Source organism: Carcharhinus amblyrhynchos, chromosome 13, assembly GCF_965287045.1.
Source record: "Carcharhinus amblyrhynchos chromosome 13, sCarAmb.v2.hapA, whole genome shotgun sequence".
In the NCBI taxonomy this organism is placed as follows: Eukaryota; Metazoa; Chordata; class Chondrichthyes; order Carcharhiniformes; family Carcharhinidae; genus Carcharhinus; species Carcharhinus amblyrhynchos.
Window position 1 is genome coordinate 51,022,367 of NC_137336.1, and position 21,283 is coordinate 51,043,649.

At 41.1% G+C, this 21,283-nt stretch overlaps 1 protein-coding gene across 2 annotated transcripts in view; it reads left to right on the forward strand.

Annotated features, from left to right (window-relative positions):
• The first annotated feature begins 7,311 nt into the window (after positions 1–7,311).
• cpeb4b (cytoplasmic polyadenylation element binding protein 4b) overlaps positions 7,312–21,283 on the forward strand; it is an 87,937-nt gene continuing 73,965 nt past the window's right edge. For both annotated transcript variants that reach the window (XM_080201681.1, XM_080201682.1), the window contains exon 1: positions 7,312–8,864. In XM_080201681.1, the coding sequence (XP_080057807.1) occupies positions 7,671–8,864 (1,194 nt within the window). In that variant the 5' untranslated portion in view covers positions 7,312–7,670. The remainder of the gene's footprint in view (positions 8,865–21,283) is intronic.

Below are 21,283 nucleotides of genomic sequence, written 5' to 3' on the forward strand. Positions count from 1 at the left end.
ATATCTGCTTGACTCTGGTTTTCTGCAATTCAAAATGAGCATTTTTAATGACATTAGCATCAATTTGAGATTATTAGGTAAAACCAAAAATAGGCAAGGCCACTGTGTTTCCAAAAACTAATAATTTGGAAAGATGTCAGATTGGCATTGTTTTAGCAGCACTGATGTAATAATGCCAGGAATGCCACTTTTCAATATTGGGAAAAGACACAAATATTTTCTTTACAATGTAGTTCACCTTCCCCAGTGAGTGAGGTCTATGTATCCGTCTAAAAATTCATAAAGAAACTGAAAACTATCCTTGTGAAATACATTTTTACTTTCTTGGTAAGACTACCGAGCAACTCATGAGCAACAAAGTCACAAGTGAGTTACTGCCAACTTCATAAATATTCAGCAGCAGAGCTGGCTTTGTGGAATTTAGGAAGAAGTGGAACAAAAATACATATTTAATTGGTGAGATGATATTGAGTATTCCCTTTATTCCGAATTAGAGTCTTGTTTACAAAAAAAAGTCAAAAACTATTTTAAGGTTGGAAAAGTGTTACAAACTTTTGCATGATGCTGTCATAATATAGCAATTATAGAAATGTGAAAAATGTTTCCATGGATGCTAGCACATATTAGTGAAGCAGAGGAAAAGCTACTAAATATTAAAGCATTTGGCAACGATGTCCATTAATTCCAATTGCTTTCAACTGGCAGTTTTCTTCTGTATTTTGATATTTCCTGTCTTGTAGCTTTTGGCCAACATCATCATTGCAGTATAAAGCATACACACATCTACAAGCCATGCTAGACTCACCATAACCAATTCAAGTGAGATCAAACTCACTGTGAAATCCTTGAACTTTCACTGCTACTCAAAAGAAATTGTCCACATATGTAGGGTAAATGTTCTAGGGTGGGTATTTAGCCCATTTCATTCAAGGACAATTTAGTAGGGTCTGAAACTGGTACATTTGAATGAAAATATCAACATTAAAGCACAATCTATTGCAAGCCTCAATGGGCAGAATATCCCCAGCCCTTGTGGGAGAGTGGGGAAGGAAAATTGCATTAAAAGCATCATCAGCTTTCCGACATCCTCCTTCCTCGTTCTTCTCAGAAGCGGACTACATAGCAATGATGACAATCCGCCCAGTGGGAATGCAATCGAGTTAATTAAGGAGCCACTTCATGGCAATTATTGCAGCAACACAGCAATTTTGCTGGTATTCATGCCTTCTTCTGTCCCCCAACTCCTGCTCAGTCCACACCCTGGCGAATGAAAGGTGTTCGTTGTGCAGCAGGAGGTTAAGGCGGCATTACATATTGGCTTCCTAATTCCTAAAAATGAGTCTGGAATTCCTGAAGACGGATAACTCTGGTTGTCATGCCCTAATAAGGTCTCAGATGCTCCTCTGACAGTGATGGCAACTACCAATGCTCCTTCAGTTCCTGCATTCTTCTTGATTAGAGACTCGGGGCTGCTGATCTCCTTGCAATGGATCACGCTATTTGAAGCTCTTACCTCCAAAACCCAAACATCAGCACTAATTGTGCAGTAAATGTGAACCTACAGATTGGCTGCCTCCTGTAAAGTTCAGCTGCAAGGCACACTGTCACCTCATGAAAGTTCATAACTGAGAGATTACCCTGCTGTTAGGCCTCTGATGTTTGTGGCAAAATTCAGTCCAATATCACTGATTAGATACTTAAAAAGGGGGATCCACTTTCCCACTAAAGCAAACTTTCTTCTTCACATTTCATATAAAAAGCGTTTAATATTTATTTCCTTTCACTAATTTTGCTTCGATCCATTTTCTGTGATGGTATTGATCTTTTGGTTTGTTATATTCCTACAGCACCTTATCTGACTGGTAATTATTTATGTGCGAATCATGTAGTGTCAGCAGATCTTTCAGCATTCTACCCATTCACTGGAACCAAGTCCACTCCAGTTGTCACACACATGCAATTTCACTAGACTTGGGCTGGATATTGAACAGGAGTGAGGACCCTAACCCAGTAGTGCTGAATCAAATTGTACTGTTCTTACCACACCCGGCTGTACTGCTGAGTTTAGAACTGCACTTTACTATCAGATGAACTTGTAATTGAACTAGTATTGTACATTTATGTACCACCTTAAGTAATTGTTTCTCAGTCAGAGGGCAGAATCTTGTTGTGACATTGGGGGATTCTCCTGCCAGCTGGAGAGCTGACAAAAGACCTGCGGTGCTTCTTTTTGGGAAGGCCTACCAAGCCACATGCCAATTAAACAGTGATGAGATCATTGGCTGGCCTTCCCCTGAAACCAAAACTCTTGGCATGGAAGTCACTCCTAGTGAGAGTTGCTGACCAATCAGAAGCAGGCAGTCCTTGTGCTCTGCAGCCCTGCTGAAGGGCAGTGGATCTGCCAGGATACCCCGGAATGCTAGGATTGTGAAGGCTGCAGGCGACATATAAGTAATGGGTAGCAGTTGCAAAGGGTTTTCATGGTGGGGGGGGGGGGGGGGGGGGGTGGTGTCAAGGGAGAGGGAAAGAAAGGGAGGGGTGGCACTCGAAGGTACCCCTCCCTCCCCACACACCTTTCCCATGTCCAGCCTCTTGATCAGGCACTGATGACAAGTGACCTGCTAAGGTTCACTTGTCGTGCTTGTCATGTGGAGACAGACCTGCTTGCCAATGCCAACGGTAACCAGATGATGCCTTTATGTGAAATGTGAAATCACAGTTTAAAAGTAAGCTGTTCAGCCTAACTAGTGTACGTTCGTGTTATGCTCCACATAAGCAGTAATCCTAATCCTACATGTCATTCCTATTCTTTAATCATTTTCACTCCCTTTATTTTCAATTTGACTAACTAAAATGTTGATAAGTTATCTACTTCAGTTTATAACTCCGTTTGTGCATTTCACAGCCGCATAATGCTGTGTAATAAAAGCAAAATTTTCATACTCGCTCTCTTAAATCCCTTACATTTAATCATATCTATGTCAGTTCATTCTAGTCCCATTAATCAGTGGAAACCTTATGTTTCTATCTAGTCTATCCCTTTCCTTGTAATAATTTTAACACCTCTATCAAATTGCTCCTTAATCCCTTCTGATCTAACAAAAACAATATCAGGTTTTTCCTCAAGTCTCACTTCATATTTGTATTTCCACATATCAGGCAGCATCCTATAGCAATGCCATTGTACTCTAGTTAGTCATCACTTTTTCGATGATACTCCAGCTCTTACTACTATTTTAAATGGATTTGTTATTTCATTACTTTCAGTCTACAAAGCTTCTTGGTTAAAAAAGAATCCCAGTTTTATTGCAAACCTTTTCTGATTTAAACAAAATCATGACAGCTGACATATTTCAGATTTGATACCAACCATGGTTGTTGCATTCCAGAAATGGAGCTTGTCACTTCTTTGAATACACATTGTTACCAGCGATGTTTCATTTGCAAAGGTTGTGTTAAAAATCTTCTGTTATGCAAATCCAAGACTGTTGCAACCTACTCTGTAGTGAACCTTTGGCATAGTGGTAATATTCCGACTCCCAAGCCAAAAGGTGCCATGAGTGGAGGCCTAGGCTATGTTGTACATTCTGAGTGGGTATCCATCAGCGTATTTGCATCTGATTCGTGGGAGTCCATAAAATTATCTGCTTTAAGGGACTAACCACCCCAATGGCTGTAATAAAGATGGTTATGGGTTTGGAGGAGGCATTCACATCACAGTCTATCAAATTATTTATTAACATGTGAATCTTTTCACTACAATATACTCTTAGATTCCAGACATGGGTGGCATGGTGGCACTGTGGTTAGCACTGCTCCTTCATAGTACCAGGGACCCAGGTTCAATTCTGGCTTCAGGTGACTGTCTATGTGGAGTTTGCACATTCTCCTGCGTCTGCACGGGTTTCCTCCGGGTGCTCCGGTTTCCTTCACACTCCAAAAATATGTGGGTAAGGTTGACTGGCTATGCTAAATTGCCCCTTAGTATCAGGAGGATTAGCAGGGTAAATATGTGGAGATACAGGGATAGGGTCTGAATGAGATTGTTGTTGGTGCAGGCTCAGTGAGCCGAAAGGTCTCCTCCTGCACTGTAGAGATTCTATGATTGTCACAAAGTCCACCTACCAATCCCAGTATTAGAGTTGTAGTAAGTACAATTTCAGGCGACATGGGGAAGCCCTTTTTACAGGTGGATTGAAATGGCTGCCTAATAGGGTAGTAGAAAAATTCAATTGTTGCTTTCAAAAGAGAATGGGATAAATACTTGAAGGTGAAAAATAATTACAGGACTATTGGAAAAGTGCTGGTAAGTGAGACAAACTTCAAAACAGCTGGCACAGACTTAATGGAAAGAATGGCCCCATACCCTGCTGTACTATTCATGTGCTCAGCTATGTAGGCTGCAGATAATCTTTAGGTCAGGATGCCACATTTGCTTGCAAAATTGATCAACAGGAAAAGACTAGCTTCCAAAAATCCTACCCCAAAGGGAATGGAGCTTAAGTGCTAACATTTCCAATGGAAATTTTTTTATAAAATTGAATCCAGGATAAATGACTAAAAGAAATCTGGGACAAACTTTAAAAAGAAAGGAACATGTGCAACATAAAGTATCTTGAGAACCTGTATCTTGAGAACCTGCTATTGTTTGATCATAGAATGGCAGAGTTGGTTGCCTTTTGTTGGACAATGGTTTACAGGGTGGGAAATTTAAAAGGAGAATCAAAAATAAAGGCTGATCAGGGGCACTGTTTCTGACTACAAACTCCAATTCTGTGTTTATTACATTGGATTTCTTAATTTTAATCTGTGTTTTATGGACAAATTTCCATAATTCTATTTACATTTAGGATCATTGGTTTATTGAGACTGAATAAATCACATTATATTTTATTATATAAAATTCAGAGAATTATTACTGGCAGCTAGGGATCAAATTTCACAATTCCTTTCATTTTTCCATGAAACCATCAACCTTAAGTATAATATACTGATGCAACTTCTATTTTTGAAAAGCTTCTATATAAATCATGCATCTTCGCTGCTTGCGACTGAAAAGCTATTCAAAAGCAAATCTTGAAAGAAAAGTCTTGCATTTGTATAGCACCTTTCACAACTTCAGGGCATTTCAAAGCCCTTTAGAGTCAATTTGAAATATGGTAAATGTTCTAGAAAACCAATTTTGCATTACCAGGCTCCACAGAGGGATAAATATTGGTCAGAATTATGGGGAAAACTGCCAAGCTCTTCTTTGTAACAGTGTCACAGATTCATTCACATCCATCCTCTCTATACTGCATCCTTTAGTTTTCCATGTCTGTTATGAAAACAACGCAATAAGCACACTTAGGGCCTTTATTTACATTATGCTTTATTTAGTTAAAGTGAAACAGCATGGGCAAAGTCTTGTGATACTGAAATGTGTCACCAGGCACTAAAGTAGGTCCATGAAGGACACAGGATCACTGTGCAGAGCCTTCCAAGTAAATGCTTATGTTTCATGCAACATTTTACAGCTGCATGATTTCTGAGTATCAACCAAATCATTGTGTGACTGACAGGCAATAGTAGATTTTTGTTTTTTATTCACCTGACCTTGATTCAATTTTGCTATTTTCATAACTTTTGTTATCTTTGGTTTTAAATGAATTGGGCTGAACCACACTTACCTGAGCATTAATTTTTTTTAACATTCATTCATGGGATATGGGCATCACTGACTGGTCAACATTTATTGCCCATCCCTAGTTGCCCTTGAGAAGATGGTTGTGAATTGCCTTCATGAATTGCTGCATGTGGCATCGTTTTAACAGAGAGTGGAGACTGAACAGCAACTGTTAAACTTGGGTTGTACCAAAATTACGGCCCCAGTCAGTCACTTATCATATATTAATAGGATAATAGAATACAGAAGGAATTCATTAAGCCCACCCATCATAACTGTTTGGAAATATTCATTAGATGCTAAAGTTCAATTTGAACTTTGCACTCTGGAGCCACCTGATCATATAAGATTATGAATGAGTACAGATTTGCAGCAGTAATAATTGCTGTTCCCAACTTAATCCACCCTGATCAGCATCCAAACTGATCTCCAAAATTGGTTCTTAGATTAGTCAATGAAAATTAACTGTAACATGTATGAAAAGTAACCTAAAGGCAGAAGAATACTTAAAAGAAGGGTGCACAGTAGTCAAAAGGGGCAGTTCAGTGGTTAGCACTGCTATCTCACAGTGCCAGGTATTTGGGTTCAATTCCAGCCTCGGGTGACTGTGTGGAGTTTGCACATTCTCCCCGTGTCTGCGTGGGTTTCCTCTGGGTGCTCTGGTTTCCTCCCACAGTCCAAAGTTGTGTGGGTTAGGTGGATTAGCCACGTTAAATTGTCCTTTAGTGTCAGGGGAACTAGTGGGATAAATACATGGGGCTACAGGAATAAGACCTGGGTGGAATTGTTGTCAGTACTGACTCCATTGGCTTTATGGTCTGGTTCTGCACTGTAGGAATTCTATGATTCAATGAAAAAAGGACATCTTGCTTTGATCTTAATTTCAACTTTTCACATTGGGAAACTGGAAATATTTCTTGCCACATCGTCCGCTTGACATTTTCTTGATGGCTGTGGAAAGTACAAGACTTTGGATCATTTTGCATGTACAATGTCATTAGACTTTTTGCAACAGAGTGGGTAGTGCACTTTTCAACATAGATCATCAAGTCTCAGTCATGGGGAGACAGTGGGGGAACAGAAATGTCCAGGAAAGACTTAAGTCAATGGGCTACTGGAGGATGGTGGAGAGAATTGTGAACTTGCATTTTATGTTCATATAAGGGAACTGATATATATATATTACTTTTCCATTGTAATTTTACTGCAATATATGAAATTTGCAATCATTAGTGTGGAGTTTCCACACTGAATAAAACTATGACCAATATCAATGCTTTTTTTTATTTAAACACAAAGCCCTGTCAAGCTCTAAGTGCCCTTCCCGGGCGGGCGGGCGGTTAGAACCCTTGCGTTTAAAATCCGCGCGTGCCCCCACGTGCGGATTTCCCGTTTGTGACGTGAGATGAATATGCAAAGGAGTCTTGCCGGGGGTGGGCGAGAACGAGGGGAAGCCTTGAAACTGCCGAACCGGAAGAGAAAGCCGGCGCATTCTGGTCGGACCCAAGGGCGAATGGGGTGGCGTTGGGGGAGGGGCCTGAAAACCGTCGAACAGGAAGAAGCTCGCGACTCTGTCAGTGCGTTCAGTCTGTTGGTGTAGGCAGGCGGGCGGAGAGTGAAGAGTGAGAGAACCGCCGGGGGGGTGGGAGGGAAAGGGAGGGGGCAAAAAAAAGACAAGTTTTTAAATCCCCTTCCGTAATTTTTTTAACGGAAGAGGGGGGAGGAATTCCATAGAGAAACATAATTATATAATGTAATAGTCGACATGTGAGAGGGAAACCGGTCGGAGAGGACGGGAGATACAAAAAAAAGCTGCTGGTTTTGAAACAGTTAATTAGATTTTCTGAGGCAAAAAAGTGGTGCCGAAAGGGCGGTGATTCGACATTTCCCCCCTGTTTTGTACTATTATATATGTGTGTATATATAAGGGGGAAAGAAACTAAAGGAGGGTTTGGGGGGTGGGTGGGAGGGGGGTTGAATTGTGCGGCCGTCACTCTCTCGCTCGATGGGGGATTACGGGTTCGGTTTATTAGTTCAGACCAATAATACCAACAGTAAGGTGGCTTTTCCAGTCAGATATCACCACCAACAACAGAACGCTGCCACCGGCTCGGCTTGGCTCTTCCCTGCCTCGGCTCCGCAGACCATGCAGGATGAGCTGCTGCTGTCAGAGAAATCCAAGCAGCAGCAGCAGCAACATCAGCTTTCTCCCAGACTCGAGCAAGCTGCCCCCGAGCTCGTCCTCCTCTCCGACTCGCCCAAATCCGAGGAGGACAACCTGAGCAGCAGCAAGGAGAAGCTGAGGATGGAGTCGCCCATCCTGCCGGCTTTCGATTACCACGAACCGCCTCCTCCGCCGCCGCCGCCTTCCTCCTCCTCCTCTTCCTCCTCCTGCTCTTCTTCCTCCTCCTCCAACAACAACAACTCGGGGCTCGGCGGAGCCGGCCCGGCCGGCACAGCGTCTCTCGCCTCCTCCTCATCCTCCTCCTCCACTGCCGCCACCGCATCCTCCCTTACCGGTTTCAGCAACTGGTCAGCAGCGATGACTCCTCCTACCGTCGGCGAGGACAATTTCTTTCACCAGGGGCTCCCCTCCGCCAACGGTGCCATGCTCTTCCAGAATTTCCCTCACCACGTCAGCCCCGGCTTCGGGGGCAGCTTCTCGCCCCAGATGGCCCTCTCTCAACAGCAGCAGCAGCAGCACCACCATCCCCACCCTCACCACCACCCTCACCACCCTCCTCCTCCACCACCGCCGCCTCACCATCATCACCAGCAGCAGCCGCCACCACCGCCGCCGCAGCAGCAGCAGCAGCAGAGGAGATCCCCGGCCAGCCCGCATCCAGCCCCGTTTCCGCACCGAAACGCTTTCAACCAGCTGCCTCACTTGGCCAACAGCATCGGCAAGCCGCCCTCTCCGTGGAACAGCTACCAAAGCCCGTCGCCTTCGTCGTCCTCTTCGTCCTCCTGGAGCTCCGGCGGCGGCGGGGTCGGCGTCTGGGGTGGATCCCAAGGCAGAGATCACCGCCGAGGGATGACCGGCGGGATGGCAGGCCTCAACTCCATCTCCCCTATGAAGAAACCTTTCCCCGGCAGCCACATCCCGGCGCATAAGTACTCGAGATCCAGCTCTGCTTTCCCACCAAAGTCGTGGATGGAAGACAGTATGCTGAGGAATGACAACATTTTACCATTTCAGGTGAGCAATTATTGGAGCCTATCGCTTGTTTGGATTAAGCTGCACTTTTTTGAAAGCGTCGAGGTGGAGATGTCAAATATTCTCTCCAATTCGACAACTTGTCGACAATGGCCTGTACTGTACACGTAAATACAGAGGACTACCGTCATATATGTCACGAATTCCTAACGTCTTGCTTATTTTAATTTATAAACTAGTAAAAATGCTTTTCTCGACATTAATCAAGTGACCATACTTTGAATCTCCTGTATTCTTACCAATCTTTTATTTTCCCGAATCCAAATTGTAACTTTCAATGAGACTTGGAAATTGAAATCAAATCGAGAGCCCTGATTTGTCTTTATCAACTCAGTACGGAGCACGACCCTGTTCGAAGAGTTTAATTATTTTGAAATGTTTCCTTTTTACAAAAAGTCCAGTTCAATTTAACTTCTTGAAATCCTTAATTTTTCTATAGTAATGAACATAAGTTATGTCCAGAGAAATCAATTTCAAGCATTCGCAAAAGATGTGGATATCAGTGACGTAAGGGAAGTATTGATTCACTGTCCTCTGTAGCTGATTAGTTCAAAATATGAGGTACTTCAAATTTTCTGGAGGCTTTTTTGCAAAAATTCTTTTATTTGTCAATAGACAAAAAGGTTTAACACTTGCACAGTTTTTCACAATCTTGTATTATTTTAATTTGGGGAAAATACTTTGCATTAGCATTTGTAGTCATGTAGATTCTAATTGAGTGATGCAATTCAAAATCTAAAATAGTTCTACCCGAGACCAATAAATTCAGCAATGTGTGTGAAGGCATGATTGAACTAATCAGCTAACAGTGTGTACATTTGCACTTGAGCATGCAGGATGATTCTTTAAGTTTTACAAATATAATTTCAGTAACTACTTGCAATTTTGCTAAAATATATTCCACATAAGGTATAACAAGAAGTAGTCTTGTACTTGTAATGCCAGAAAATATCTTTTTTAAACTTTTTCAACTGGTTGTGAAATTTAGTTTTGAAGGCAAATGGAATATCCTGTAGCAATTTTTCTTTGGTGTAGCAAAATTGATGACACTTGTTTGCTTTCAGGAGATAATTAGTAGACCTTGCTGACTTTTTATTTTGGCTTGTAGGGAGCAAAATATAAAGAACACTTGAAGAGCAGCTCATTAAAACGATCATACACTGCTTGGCCTTTGCAGTTGCAGGGGAGTTTTAAACTTCCCAGCAATAATAAAAACACAGAGGATAGGAGCAGGAGGTGTCGGTCTTTCGGGTCGAACCAAGCAAACAAACTTAATTTACATTCGGACAAAGAAAAAGGGGGTGGCTCCCCAAAAGGAGGGGGAATGGCCCAAACAGAAACAAAAAGTACAAAGGAAACTTAAGACACGTCAAATCAAAATGTGATTGTCGGGGTCTATAAGGCACCTCAGCCCCTGCGGTGGCCAACGGGCACGGAAGGCCTCGACTGTGCCTGTGGACACCGTGTGCTCCCTCTCCAAGGACACCTGGCCGCGAACGTAGCCGCGGTAGAGGGGCAGACAGTCGGGATGGTTGGCCCTGTCGATCGCCCGCTGCCTGGACCTGTTGATGGTGCGTGTTGCCAGGCCCAGGAGGAGGCTATTTGGTCCTTCAAGCCTGCCCCACCATTCATCACAATCATGGCTGATCGATCAACTCAAAAGACTCAGTCCTGCTCTCTCTCCGCCCCCCCCCCAAATGAGTATGGTTGATCTATACCTTCAATACATAGTAACAATGTTCCCTGCCATCCATTGGTCAGAATTAACAGTGTAAGGACCTGATGACATGGTAAGCTACTATGAAATAATACACTCTTAACCAGAAATGGAGTTAGTTTTGGAACAGTAACTGCAGATTGATCTTTTGCCTGTTGCTTAATTTGCTTCAAAATTTTGTCTGAATTTTTAGTCTTTATCGGCAAAAGTAAAAAATATGCATTATTATAAATTCTTTACTCTTTTTCCCGAATGCACTTAACACTTGGGGTATTTTTGTTGCTTCCATTGCTGGCATGTTGGCATATTTGATGTAAAGAAATGGGGCCGTATGTATTTACTAGAAGCACTTCCAATGTAGATTTTTTTTTTCAAAAATGCTGACCCCTTCTAAGAGATGCTGGCTGACTTTCCTACTTTTACTTGTTATTTCGGAACTCCACTGCAGGAGTCATCTTTGTATGTTACTGTGAGCAATTTCATAGGCAATATTATTTCACTTTTGCCTTTGCATTCTGAAGGTTGATTGAGAATTTTCCACAATGGGAAACTTCAAGTATTGAGCTAGTATTCAACTTTCCTGGCTCAGGTGGCTTTCCCTGCTAGCGCTCACAATGAAAAAGGCTGCCTTTTTTGTTTCTTTGCATAGAAGCACCAACCTGTCTGGTTTAAATGTCAGAATACAAATGGTTGTACTGTGAATAACAGGAAGCTTCTTTTAAAACAGAATCAGAGTTTAGTTCCTCTCCTGAAGGCATTGGCTCTTGCAGAGATCCAGTATTTTGTCCAGTTGAGTCGTTGTGTTGAGTCACCAGGCTGTTCATGGAAGTTATCACAGATGGAAGCTCAATATTTAAAAATGATACTGATAATAATTAAAGTTTATTTAAAGAATATACTTAGATCATCCCCTGAGAGGAGAGCATTAATTCCAGGTGTTTTTTTTTGTTGGTCTAATTGAAATCTGTCACCTTAACACAGACCAGGAATTGAGTCCAGTATCTTCTAGTTTGTATGAATTGTGGTAAGATTTTCTTCTGATCCATATTTTGTGGCAGGAAGAAATTTACAGAGAGCACATTTCACTCTTTGCACACTCCTTTTTTAAGTGCCGAAGATGATGTTGGTAAACAGGAAAGCACTAGCATAACAGGGTTAAATGTGCTGCAGTAAACATATTGTACTTGCTTGCTTAAACCTTTTTTTTTGGCGTGATGGAATGGGAAGAGAAGAATAGAATCAACCTGTCCAGTTGGGCAAGTGATTTTCAGGGTCAGTTTGAATTAAGAGCCCATTTTCTGGTCATTTGCAGGAACAAAAACAAGCAACAAAATTGAATTGGGGATTGAGTCTTCTGACACTCTACTTAAACATTTGTCTTTCTCTTAAGTGACTTGGATATTGTGTTGAACACTGCCTAAAATTTGATCAGAGTCAAGCAATGAGTCATTTTCTATTGATGGTTTGCAACAGTTTTACTGTAACATTCAAGCTGAATGTAAGATTCTGGATAGATGGAGCATCAAATGCAGTATTTACACTGGTTATCTACTAACTTTGGGCAACAGAGAACCCTGAGGGGTATTCACTAATGGATCCAAGAAAATGGTTTAATTGCAAGAAGTGTGTGTTTTCAATGTATGTCAGCATAGCCTTGTTGCCTAATGAATCTGTAATATGTAGACATTAGTGAAGTATATTTTCAAGGCTACCCTAGGAAATAAATGTCCATCAGGCATTTAGAACCAATAAGGGACAGCTTGCAATCTTCAAGGATATGAATCGAACTTGTGGAAACACAATTGTATGTGAGTAGTAGAAAGCAAGTTTTTTTTTCAGATAATAAAAGATGTAACGTATGAACTTGGCAATAATAGGCCAGTTAACCCAGTTACTGTGGTAGTTTTACATGGGTGAAAATTTTACAAAATGTTGTTTCTGCTCAGAGACCACAAGGTTTTTCTATGATTCAGTTATTTTCCTTGATTCAATTGAACCTTAAATCACTGGAATTGTTTTTTTGAGATCAGAATTATTCAATGAATATCTCTGGCCTACATTTCAAAAGATGTGATAAAGTTCCATCTGTGTGCTTTAAGGAACATTGAAACACTCAATTCATGTTAAGTTTAACTTTGATTGAAAATTGGCTCAGAATAAAAGCAAGAAGTGATAATAAATTAAAAGTTTTGTCAAGTGCAGTAACTGAGTTCTATTCTAGCTTCCTTGATACCCTGCTATCCTTTTAGGATATGGAGGAGAATACTTGTGATATAATACTTGCTGATTACATGACCACAGAGCTTAGTGCAAAAAGTGAGAGCTTAATAGCACTTAAAGTAATATGGACTCAAACAGAATGGCAATGTATTCTAATGTACTTATAAATGTATATGGTAAATGGAAACAGTACATAAGGAATGGCTAATAGATTGGAGAAGTAGACTTGAATGAGTGGCATTGTGATCCTCTGAAGTAAAAGTGAAGATATTAATAAACCTATTCAAGATGAGGCTTCAGTTGCATGCAACATGATTCCACTAACTCAGTAAAAGTTTCTTTGTTATGTTAAAGCATATTGGGTATCCAGCCAAATAGTGGGTTCTGGTGTGAAAAGTCTTAATTCCATGTGCTGCATTCAGTATAGCCATGAAGCTTTCAATACTACGTTTTGCAGAAAGTTCTAACAATTACAGACTGACAGTGCCCCAAATGGATTTTTCTTAATGTAAGTTATAGGATAAAATTATCCTAATTTTCAGTTCTTCCTTCATCCTATTGCCTGTTTTTATGCTGTAAAAATTGAGTGCATAATTCTAAAAGTAATTCTGATTTGGTTTCTGGAAAGCTGTGGTCACTAAGACTGAAATATTTTAATGGGATTTTTCCCTCCCATACTAAAGTCTTGAGTATGAGGAAAAAGACCAGGGCGTTGCAGAGAGTGGTGACGGTTATCCAGGTAGAAGTTATGTACACGAAAGCATAAATTCACTTGAGGGCATGGTGAATTCATTGTTAGAGGAATTGCTACAACTTGAGCAGCTTGGAAGCTAATTATTCCTGTAGGATCCATAGAAAGAAGAGGGAGTTGCAATATTAAGTACAGAATGAAATTATTTTAGTAAGGTCAATCTGTTGTGCAGACTATGTGGGTAAAGTTAGGAACAGTAAAGAATGCAACACTCCTTTTAAAGGCTGTTTTACAGATTCTGTTGATTATAGAATTCCTGCAGTGCAGAAGGAGGCTATTCAGTTCGAGTCTGCACTAACAATAATCCCATCTAGGCCCTGTCCCATAACCCACATACTTATCCTGCTAAACCCTCTAACCATGAACACCTAGGGGCAATTTAGCATGGCCAATGCATCCAACCTGCACATCTTTGGACTATGGGAGAAAACCAGGGCACCTAGAGAAAGCCCAAGCAGACACAGGGAGAATGTGCAAACTCTACACAGTGACCTAAGCCAGGAATTGAACCCAGGTCCCTGGTGCTGTGAGGCAGCAGTGCTAACCATTGCTACCATGGCGCCCTGTAATGGAAGGTCTATAAATATGGAAATTGAGGAAATATAGCCAAAAAGTGTTGGCGGCAACGCGAGATTTTACTTTTCAAATAAACTGGAAAAAGCAGAACAGCTTGGGTAATGATATCAAGTTCTTCCACAGTCAGTTTTGTAACTGACAAGGGAACGTTTCCACACTGGATTTATGAGGAGAATAAACAGAATTAGTTAACTCTGGCAGTAAGCTAGCATCTTACAAATAGTAACCATAAATGATTGAATCTGATATTAAATTTGTGAGGGAAGATAGTCACAAACCAAGGTTTTGAATTTAGGCTTCAATAGGATGAAAATTAACTGTGTTAACCTCTGAATTATTTATCAACATTGAGAATTATTCAGATGTATTTGTGGTACAAAATCTGTTGTGGCTGTGTATTACAGTTCACAGGCAGAATTGCAGTGGCAACATGCACTTGCCTTCATGTTACAGTCTGGTGCTATGGATAATGATGGCTGAGGTTCTGACATTCTTTCCATCACATGGTGGGCCAGGGATCTTTTGCATTCTTAATGCTATTGATATGTGTTTGAAGGATTTGCAGGTTGATACTGAGTCTGTTTGCCCACACCTTCCTTGGCCATCACCTCCTGGAGTGGGATTTTTAAATATTTTTCAGTGCATGGACATTGTCAACTGGGCCAGCTTTTATTGCCCTTTTAGCAGGTGGTGGTGAGCCACAGCCTTGAACTACTTCAGGCCATGTGGTGTAGGTGCACAGAGTTCCTTTAGGAAGGGAGTTCCAGAATTTCGGTTCAGTGATACTGAAGGAATGATATAGTTTCAAATCTGGATGGTGTGTGGCTTAGAGGGAGGTTCGCAAGTGATGGTGTTCTCATGCTTCTGCTGAAGAAGTCTTGGTGAGTTGCTGCTGTGCATCTAATAGATGGTGCATACCACAAGCTGCTTTTTTCTGGATGGCATCAAGCTGTTTGACTGAGCTGCACTCATCCAAGCAAGTGCAGTGTGTTCCATCACACTCTTGATTTTATGCCTGTGGATGGTGGTAAGGAGTTGATGTGAATTACTGGACAATCTGAGCCATTCTTGAAATTGCAATATTTACATGGCTGCTCCACAGTTTCTGGACCATGGTAATCCCCTGGATGTTGATTGTGGTTGATCTAATAATGGCGATGCTCTTGAATCTCATGGAGAAATCTTGTTGGAGATGGTCAGTGTTTGCCAAAGCCTGGGTATAGTCCAAAATTTGCTGCATTTTGATATGTACTGCTTCTGTATCTGAAGTCATGAATGATGATTAACGTGCAATCAGCAGAGAACGTCCCCTGTTTTGATCTTGTCATGTACATTACCACTATCTTCTTATGGTAGAAGGCATCCTCAATATGAAGGTGGGGCTTGTCTCTACAAGGACTGCGTAGTGATCACTCAATAGCAGATACATCTGTTATGGGTCAACTGAGGAGGATGAGATCAATTAGGTTTGTTCCTCGTTATCCTCCCCACCTACCACAGACCCAATATAGCCACAATGTTGTTTGGGACCTGCCAAGCTTAATCAGTAGTAAGGCTATTGAGCCACTCTTGGTGATGGACTTTGTCCACCAACAGTGCATTCTGTGCCCTTGCTAACCCCTTTTTCTTGTAATGGTGCTCTGTATTGGAGTACTGATTCAGCATCTCATGGATGGTACGTTGTAATTAGTGGGAGATTTCCTTGCCTCTGACCTGATGCCATGAGATTTCATAACAGCTGGAGTTAATGTTGGGGACTCGTAGAGCAATTGGACAAGTCCTCACCACCACCACCACTAATGGGTCTGTCCTGCCAGTATGATAGCTCATAACCAAGAATGATATTGGAATCTGGATGTCTACTGTGATGCTGCTGTTTCCAGGTGGTCCATTTGGTATAATTTCTTTTTGGCTCTTCTGTAGCAGTTTGAAACAACTGTGTGGTTAGCTTGGCCATTTCAGAGGACAACTAAGAATCAGCTGCATAGCTGTGGGTTTGGAGTTTCAAATACACCAGACCAGGTAAGGACAGCAAATTTGCCTTTTGAAAGGAGATAATTGAACTAGATGGGTTTTTGACAAATGATCCTGTGGTCACCAGTACTGAGACCATTAATTCCAGAATTAATTGCATTTAATTTTCCCCAGTTTTCCACAGTTGCCATGATGTAATTTGAACTTGTGCCCCCAGGGCAATGAGCCGGGGCCTCTAGATTCATAATCCAGTGACATTACTATGCCATCGTCTATGCCATTATCTCTCTGGAGCTTCTGACTCAAGAAGCAGAATATCTACTGTGATTCGATACCTCCCAATAAAATCTGCATAAAACACAAATGTTTAGGGAAGGGAACATCTCCAACATTTTAGACAAGAGTACCAAGCTAAAAGAAAGGACTTAAATTTGGGCAAGGAGAAATGGATGGGGAACTATATAAAAAGCAAAAGAGGAGAAAGAATAGGAGCTTAAAGAGAATGAGGTAAACGTTCCTGCTCCTATTCCTTTTGTTCTTATGTTTGCAAGGGAACGTAAAGTTAACTGACATTTCTAAGAATGGTAAAGGAGAATGTGTGCCTATTAAGGATGGATGCAAGATAATGAGACACAACTGACTCTTTCATCTGTTTTCAGTGATGGTAGATAGTATATCAGTTGTATGAGGAACTCTATGAATAGGCCAACAGGAGGAACTTAGACATAATACAATTTTTAATATAGCAGTTGAGAAAATCATGGTACTAAAATAGCCAAATTTCCAGGACCTGATTCTTCACCATAGAGCAGTACTAGAAATGGGTGAGAAGCCCTTATCTTGCATATTTGCCTTTTGTATAGCACCTTTGTTGCCTTTGGGATTGGAAAATTGCAAATGTTCTTCATTATTTAGGAGGGGGGAGAGAAATCAGTCATTTACACACTTGTCATGTTCCTGTAACTTCTCATAACTTAAAAACCAGGAGGTGGCACAGTGCTAGGGACTCGGGTTCAATTCTCACCTTCAGACTGTTTAGTTTGCACGTTCTCCTCATTTCTGCATGGGTTTCCTCTGGGTGCTCTGATTTCCTCCCATAGTCCAAAGATGTGTGGGTTAGGTTGATTGGCCATTCTAAATTTCCCCTTAGTGTCAGGGGATTAGCAGGGTAAGTACGAGGAGTTTGTCTTTTTAGACTTTTGGATGGCGTTCAGTTAGATTCTGAATAAATATTCTTAGCAGCAATGAGTGCTGGGAATTGGAGGTAAACTATGACCTACTTTGGTATTGGTTGGGAGGAAGGAGGTAGAGAGTTGGGATAAAGGATTCATTCTGTGGCTGATGAAACATTGAATTCCCCAGCAATCTGTTTTGGGGCCACAGTTTGTCCTTGTGTAAACTAGCATTAATTATTTGAAGAAGTAGAGTTCTAAATCTAAATTGCAGGTGTATTAAGATTCCATTCTGCATTCAATTTTTTTCAATACCAAACCTTTGGAAATATTGGCCTTGAAGTGCAGATTGACTAGAATCTGACGAGGCATAATGGTTAATATATGCAGGCAGGTTGCAGAAACTTTCTTTGTATTTCCTTGAGTATGAGATTGATCGGAATGATCTAATCAAGGTATTTAAATTCAGTAAGCTATTTAAGGGTATCCTCAAACTATTTCCTCTTGTGGGAGAATTCATAACATGAAGGCATAATCTTAACATCAGCTGTAGGTTATTTAGAAGTAAAGTCAGGAAATTTTTTATTTTAAAATTTTTAGTGAACGTCTAAACTCCCCAAAAGGCTATGGATGTTGTTGAATTTTAAGGTCAAAAATCAGATTTTTTAGCTTAAGGATTATGGACCAAAGGCAAGTAAATAGAATTTGGATACAGATCAGTCTAATTCAGTGCCAAAGTAAGCACAAGGGCTGAATGACCTGTTTCTGTTCCTATGTCTCACTCCAAAATAAGACAGGCACGGTGGCAGAGTGGTTAGCACTGCTGCTTCTGAGCGCCAATTGGGTGGCGTTTACATGTTCGCCCCTTGTCTGTGTGGGGTTCCCCCAGGTGCTGTAGTTTCTCCCCTCAGTTGGATTAGCTATGGTAAATGCATGGAGATAGGGGTAGGACAGGGGAAAAGGCCTGGGAAAGATATTGCATCAGTCAGGGTGGAGTCAATGGGCTGAATGGCAGCCTCCTGTGCTTCAGGGATTCAATGAATATTTAATTTTGTTGCATCTGGGTTAGTTATTCACTTTACTCATTGAGACCAATAGTTTGTCAATGAGAAGCTGAAAATAGGCATCTCTTCAACCTTCAGTTCCGCATTTCATGAAGTTGGAAGCATTGGTGGTCCTGCATTGGTCATCTACAGTGAAATATTTATGATCAATCTATGAATCATAAAGCTGGATTTTAAGAGGAATGTGACAAATTAGTGTTGTCTGAAGTTGCAGTGATTTGTATTGAAGTAGGCAAGTAATCTTCACTAAACTGTGCAACGTGGATAATTTAACCATTGCTAAGCACAAATTCTATTGAATCCCTACAGTGCAGAAAAAGTACATTTGGCTCATGGAGTCTGCACTGACTCTCCAAAAGAGCATCGAATCCAGACATCCCCTCCACCCTAATCCCATAATCTGTGCATTTACCATGGCTAATCCACCTAACTTGCACATCTTTGGACACTAAATGGCAATTTAGCATAGCCAATCCACCAAACCTGTGCATCTTTGGACTGTGGGAGAAAACCAATGCACCTGGAGGACCACTTGGACATGGAGAATGTACTAACTGCACAAGGCTGGAATTGAATCTGGGTCCCTGATGTTGAGGCAGCTGTGCACACAGTAAAACACCGTGTTAAGCATATTTGGGCTTTTACATAATTTCTCAAGTTTATACAAAGAACAACCCAGCACGGGAAACAGGCCCTTTGGCCCAACGAGCCCACGCTGCCGCATCCTCCTACACCTACCCTGCCCTGCGTGTCTGCTCTGTTATGTCCTGTTCTGTTAAGTCCTCAACTTGTTGGACTGTTTATTGTCCATTGAAGTATTTAGTTGATGCATCAACCATCAAATCACATCAAATATGCATGAATCTGGTATGCAAGAACGGGATGAATAAGTAGTGTTGAGAGATTGCAGGAGCATGGCAGATTTGAGAGCAGTAAAGAGGGGTAGGGGTTGAGTGCAGGAAGTGTTCAAACTCCAGATTTTTTAAACACCACCTTTTCAGAGGCTTTTTTTTTTGCAGTAGAAACCTGGCTTTAAAGTCTGTCCATTAGGTCATTCCCACCAATAGAAAAAAAACAAGGCTTTAAAGGGATCTCAGCTTTTAGTATTCAGTTCAGGTTTCATGGCAGCCGTTACTGCTGCTCCAGAGCGTATGGCACCAAATTACCATCTCATTACCTCAGTAGGGATCACAACTCAGTTTGGGAAGCCCTAATGTAAAGTATGAAATTGATGTCTTAAAAATAGAACAAGAGGAAGCAGAATGTAGTCTGAAAATTAGCAAATCAGAATTAAAGTAGTGATGAAACATATGAACGTGAACAGAAGTATTCATTTTAGAATCAAAGATTCTAAAATTTCGCAGTGGAGGCATGGTAGGGGAGCCATCACCCATAATACTGTAGCACCTTTTATGACTTGTAGACATCTGATTCGGTCATTTGAAATATTTTCCAACTGTGGCCACTGTTGCAGAAAACAATTTGAGGTTATTTTTAAGCATGATAGTGAATGTTGGGTTTTTCCAATAATAGACGATCATATAGAGATGAAAGGCAGATACCTGCAATATTCTGTTCAGTACAAGAATTGATTTAAAATGAAGTTTCTTGAATAGAGATTTTATGATGTCCTGTTCCAAATTTGGGCCAATATGGATTGACTTTTAACTGAAACTTCTGGACAAAGTGAGAGCTACACCTGCAGGGGTGGTATGGGGTGGCACAGTGGGTTAGCACTATTGCCTCGCAGTGCCAGGGACCTGGGTTTGATTCCCAGCTTGGGTCATTGTGTGGAGTTTGCACATTCTCCCTATGTCTGCATGGGTTTCTTCCATAGTGTGAAAGACATGCTGGTTACGTACATTGACCTGAACAGGCACCGGAGTGTGGTGACTAGGGGAATTTCGCAGTAATTACATTGTGGTGTTAATGTAAGCTTACCTGTAACTAATGAATATAACTTTAAAAAAACTGCATATTTCAGTGCAACACACAGCATTGTAGATGCACCTGACCCTGCCCTTGCCTTGGTTGAGATTCTTTTAGAAAGCAGGAGTGGGAACTCTTGAGTGAGAAGCTTTTTCCTGGCTCATCCACGCATCCAAATCTAGGAATGCTGAACTTAATTGTAATAATCCACTGACCTTATCATGCATCATGGCTTGAGGCTCAAATTTCCCTGGCCTTGCATGGTCAAGCTCTGTAAACCAGCATATCATTCCATAAAATTATGATGAGAGAAATCTTGCACAGTTTAGTTGCATTTGAGTGTGGAATTTCCGAATGGAGCGACTGGCTGTTATATAAATTAAAAAATGGTTTTGATTTAATAGGGCTACAAGTGGGGGTGTTATTGGGACAGAATGATAGTTATCTCAGATGACTGAAGTTGGGACAAGACATCTGCTTGCATTCTCAAAAACTGAGCGAAATGTATTGTCAAAGGATTGAAAGTGATGCATCATCAACCTGTGCAATAAAGATTTAGGATAAATAAGGAAATTGTAAACTGGTAGTTTGACTTGCCTCAGTAATTGGCTTCCTGAGTCACGATGCACTAAATATTCGCTAATTTCATTTTGTATTAGATAATACGGTCAGTGAACAGTTAATTTTTAAAGAGCAGGTGCTTCCAAGCATCTGAATTTTTGAAATAAATTATTGCAATAGGAACCACATATGCTTTATTTATATATGTGGATTTCTGTAGGTCATAAAAGGTGACTTGTTTCATGCATTAAGATAAATGTATAGCCAGATGGTTGAGACTGACAGAAGAGTGGATAGTTTTCTGTTTGGCACATCGCTGGGGATATTTCTGTTCTCCATTTAATTGTAAATGGTTTGGATATAGACACAAAAGTAATAATGAATTTGCCCACACTGAAATTAGCAGTTCAAACTGAAGGAGAAAGGATTGTTGCAAG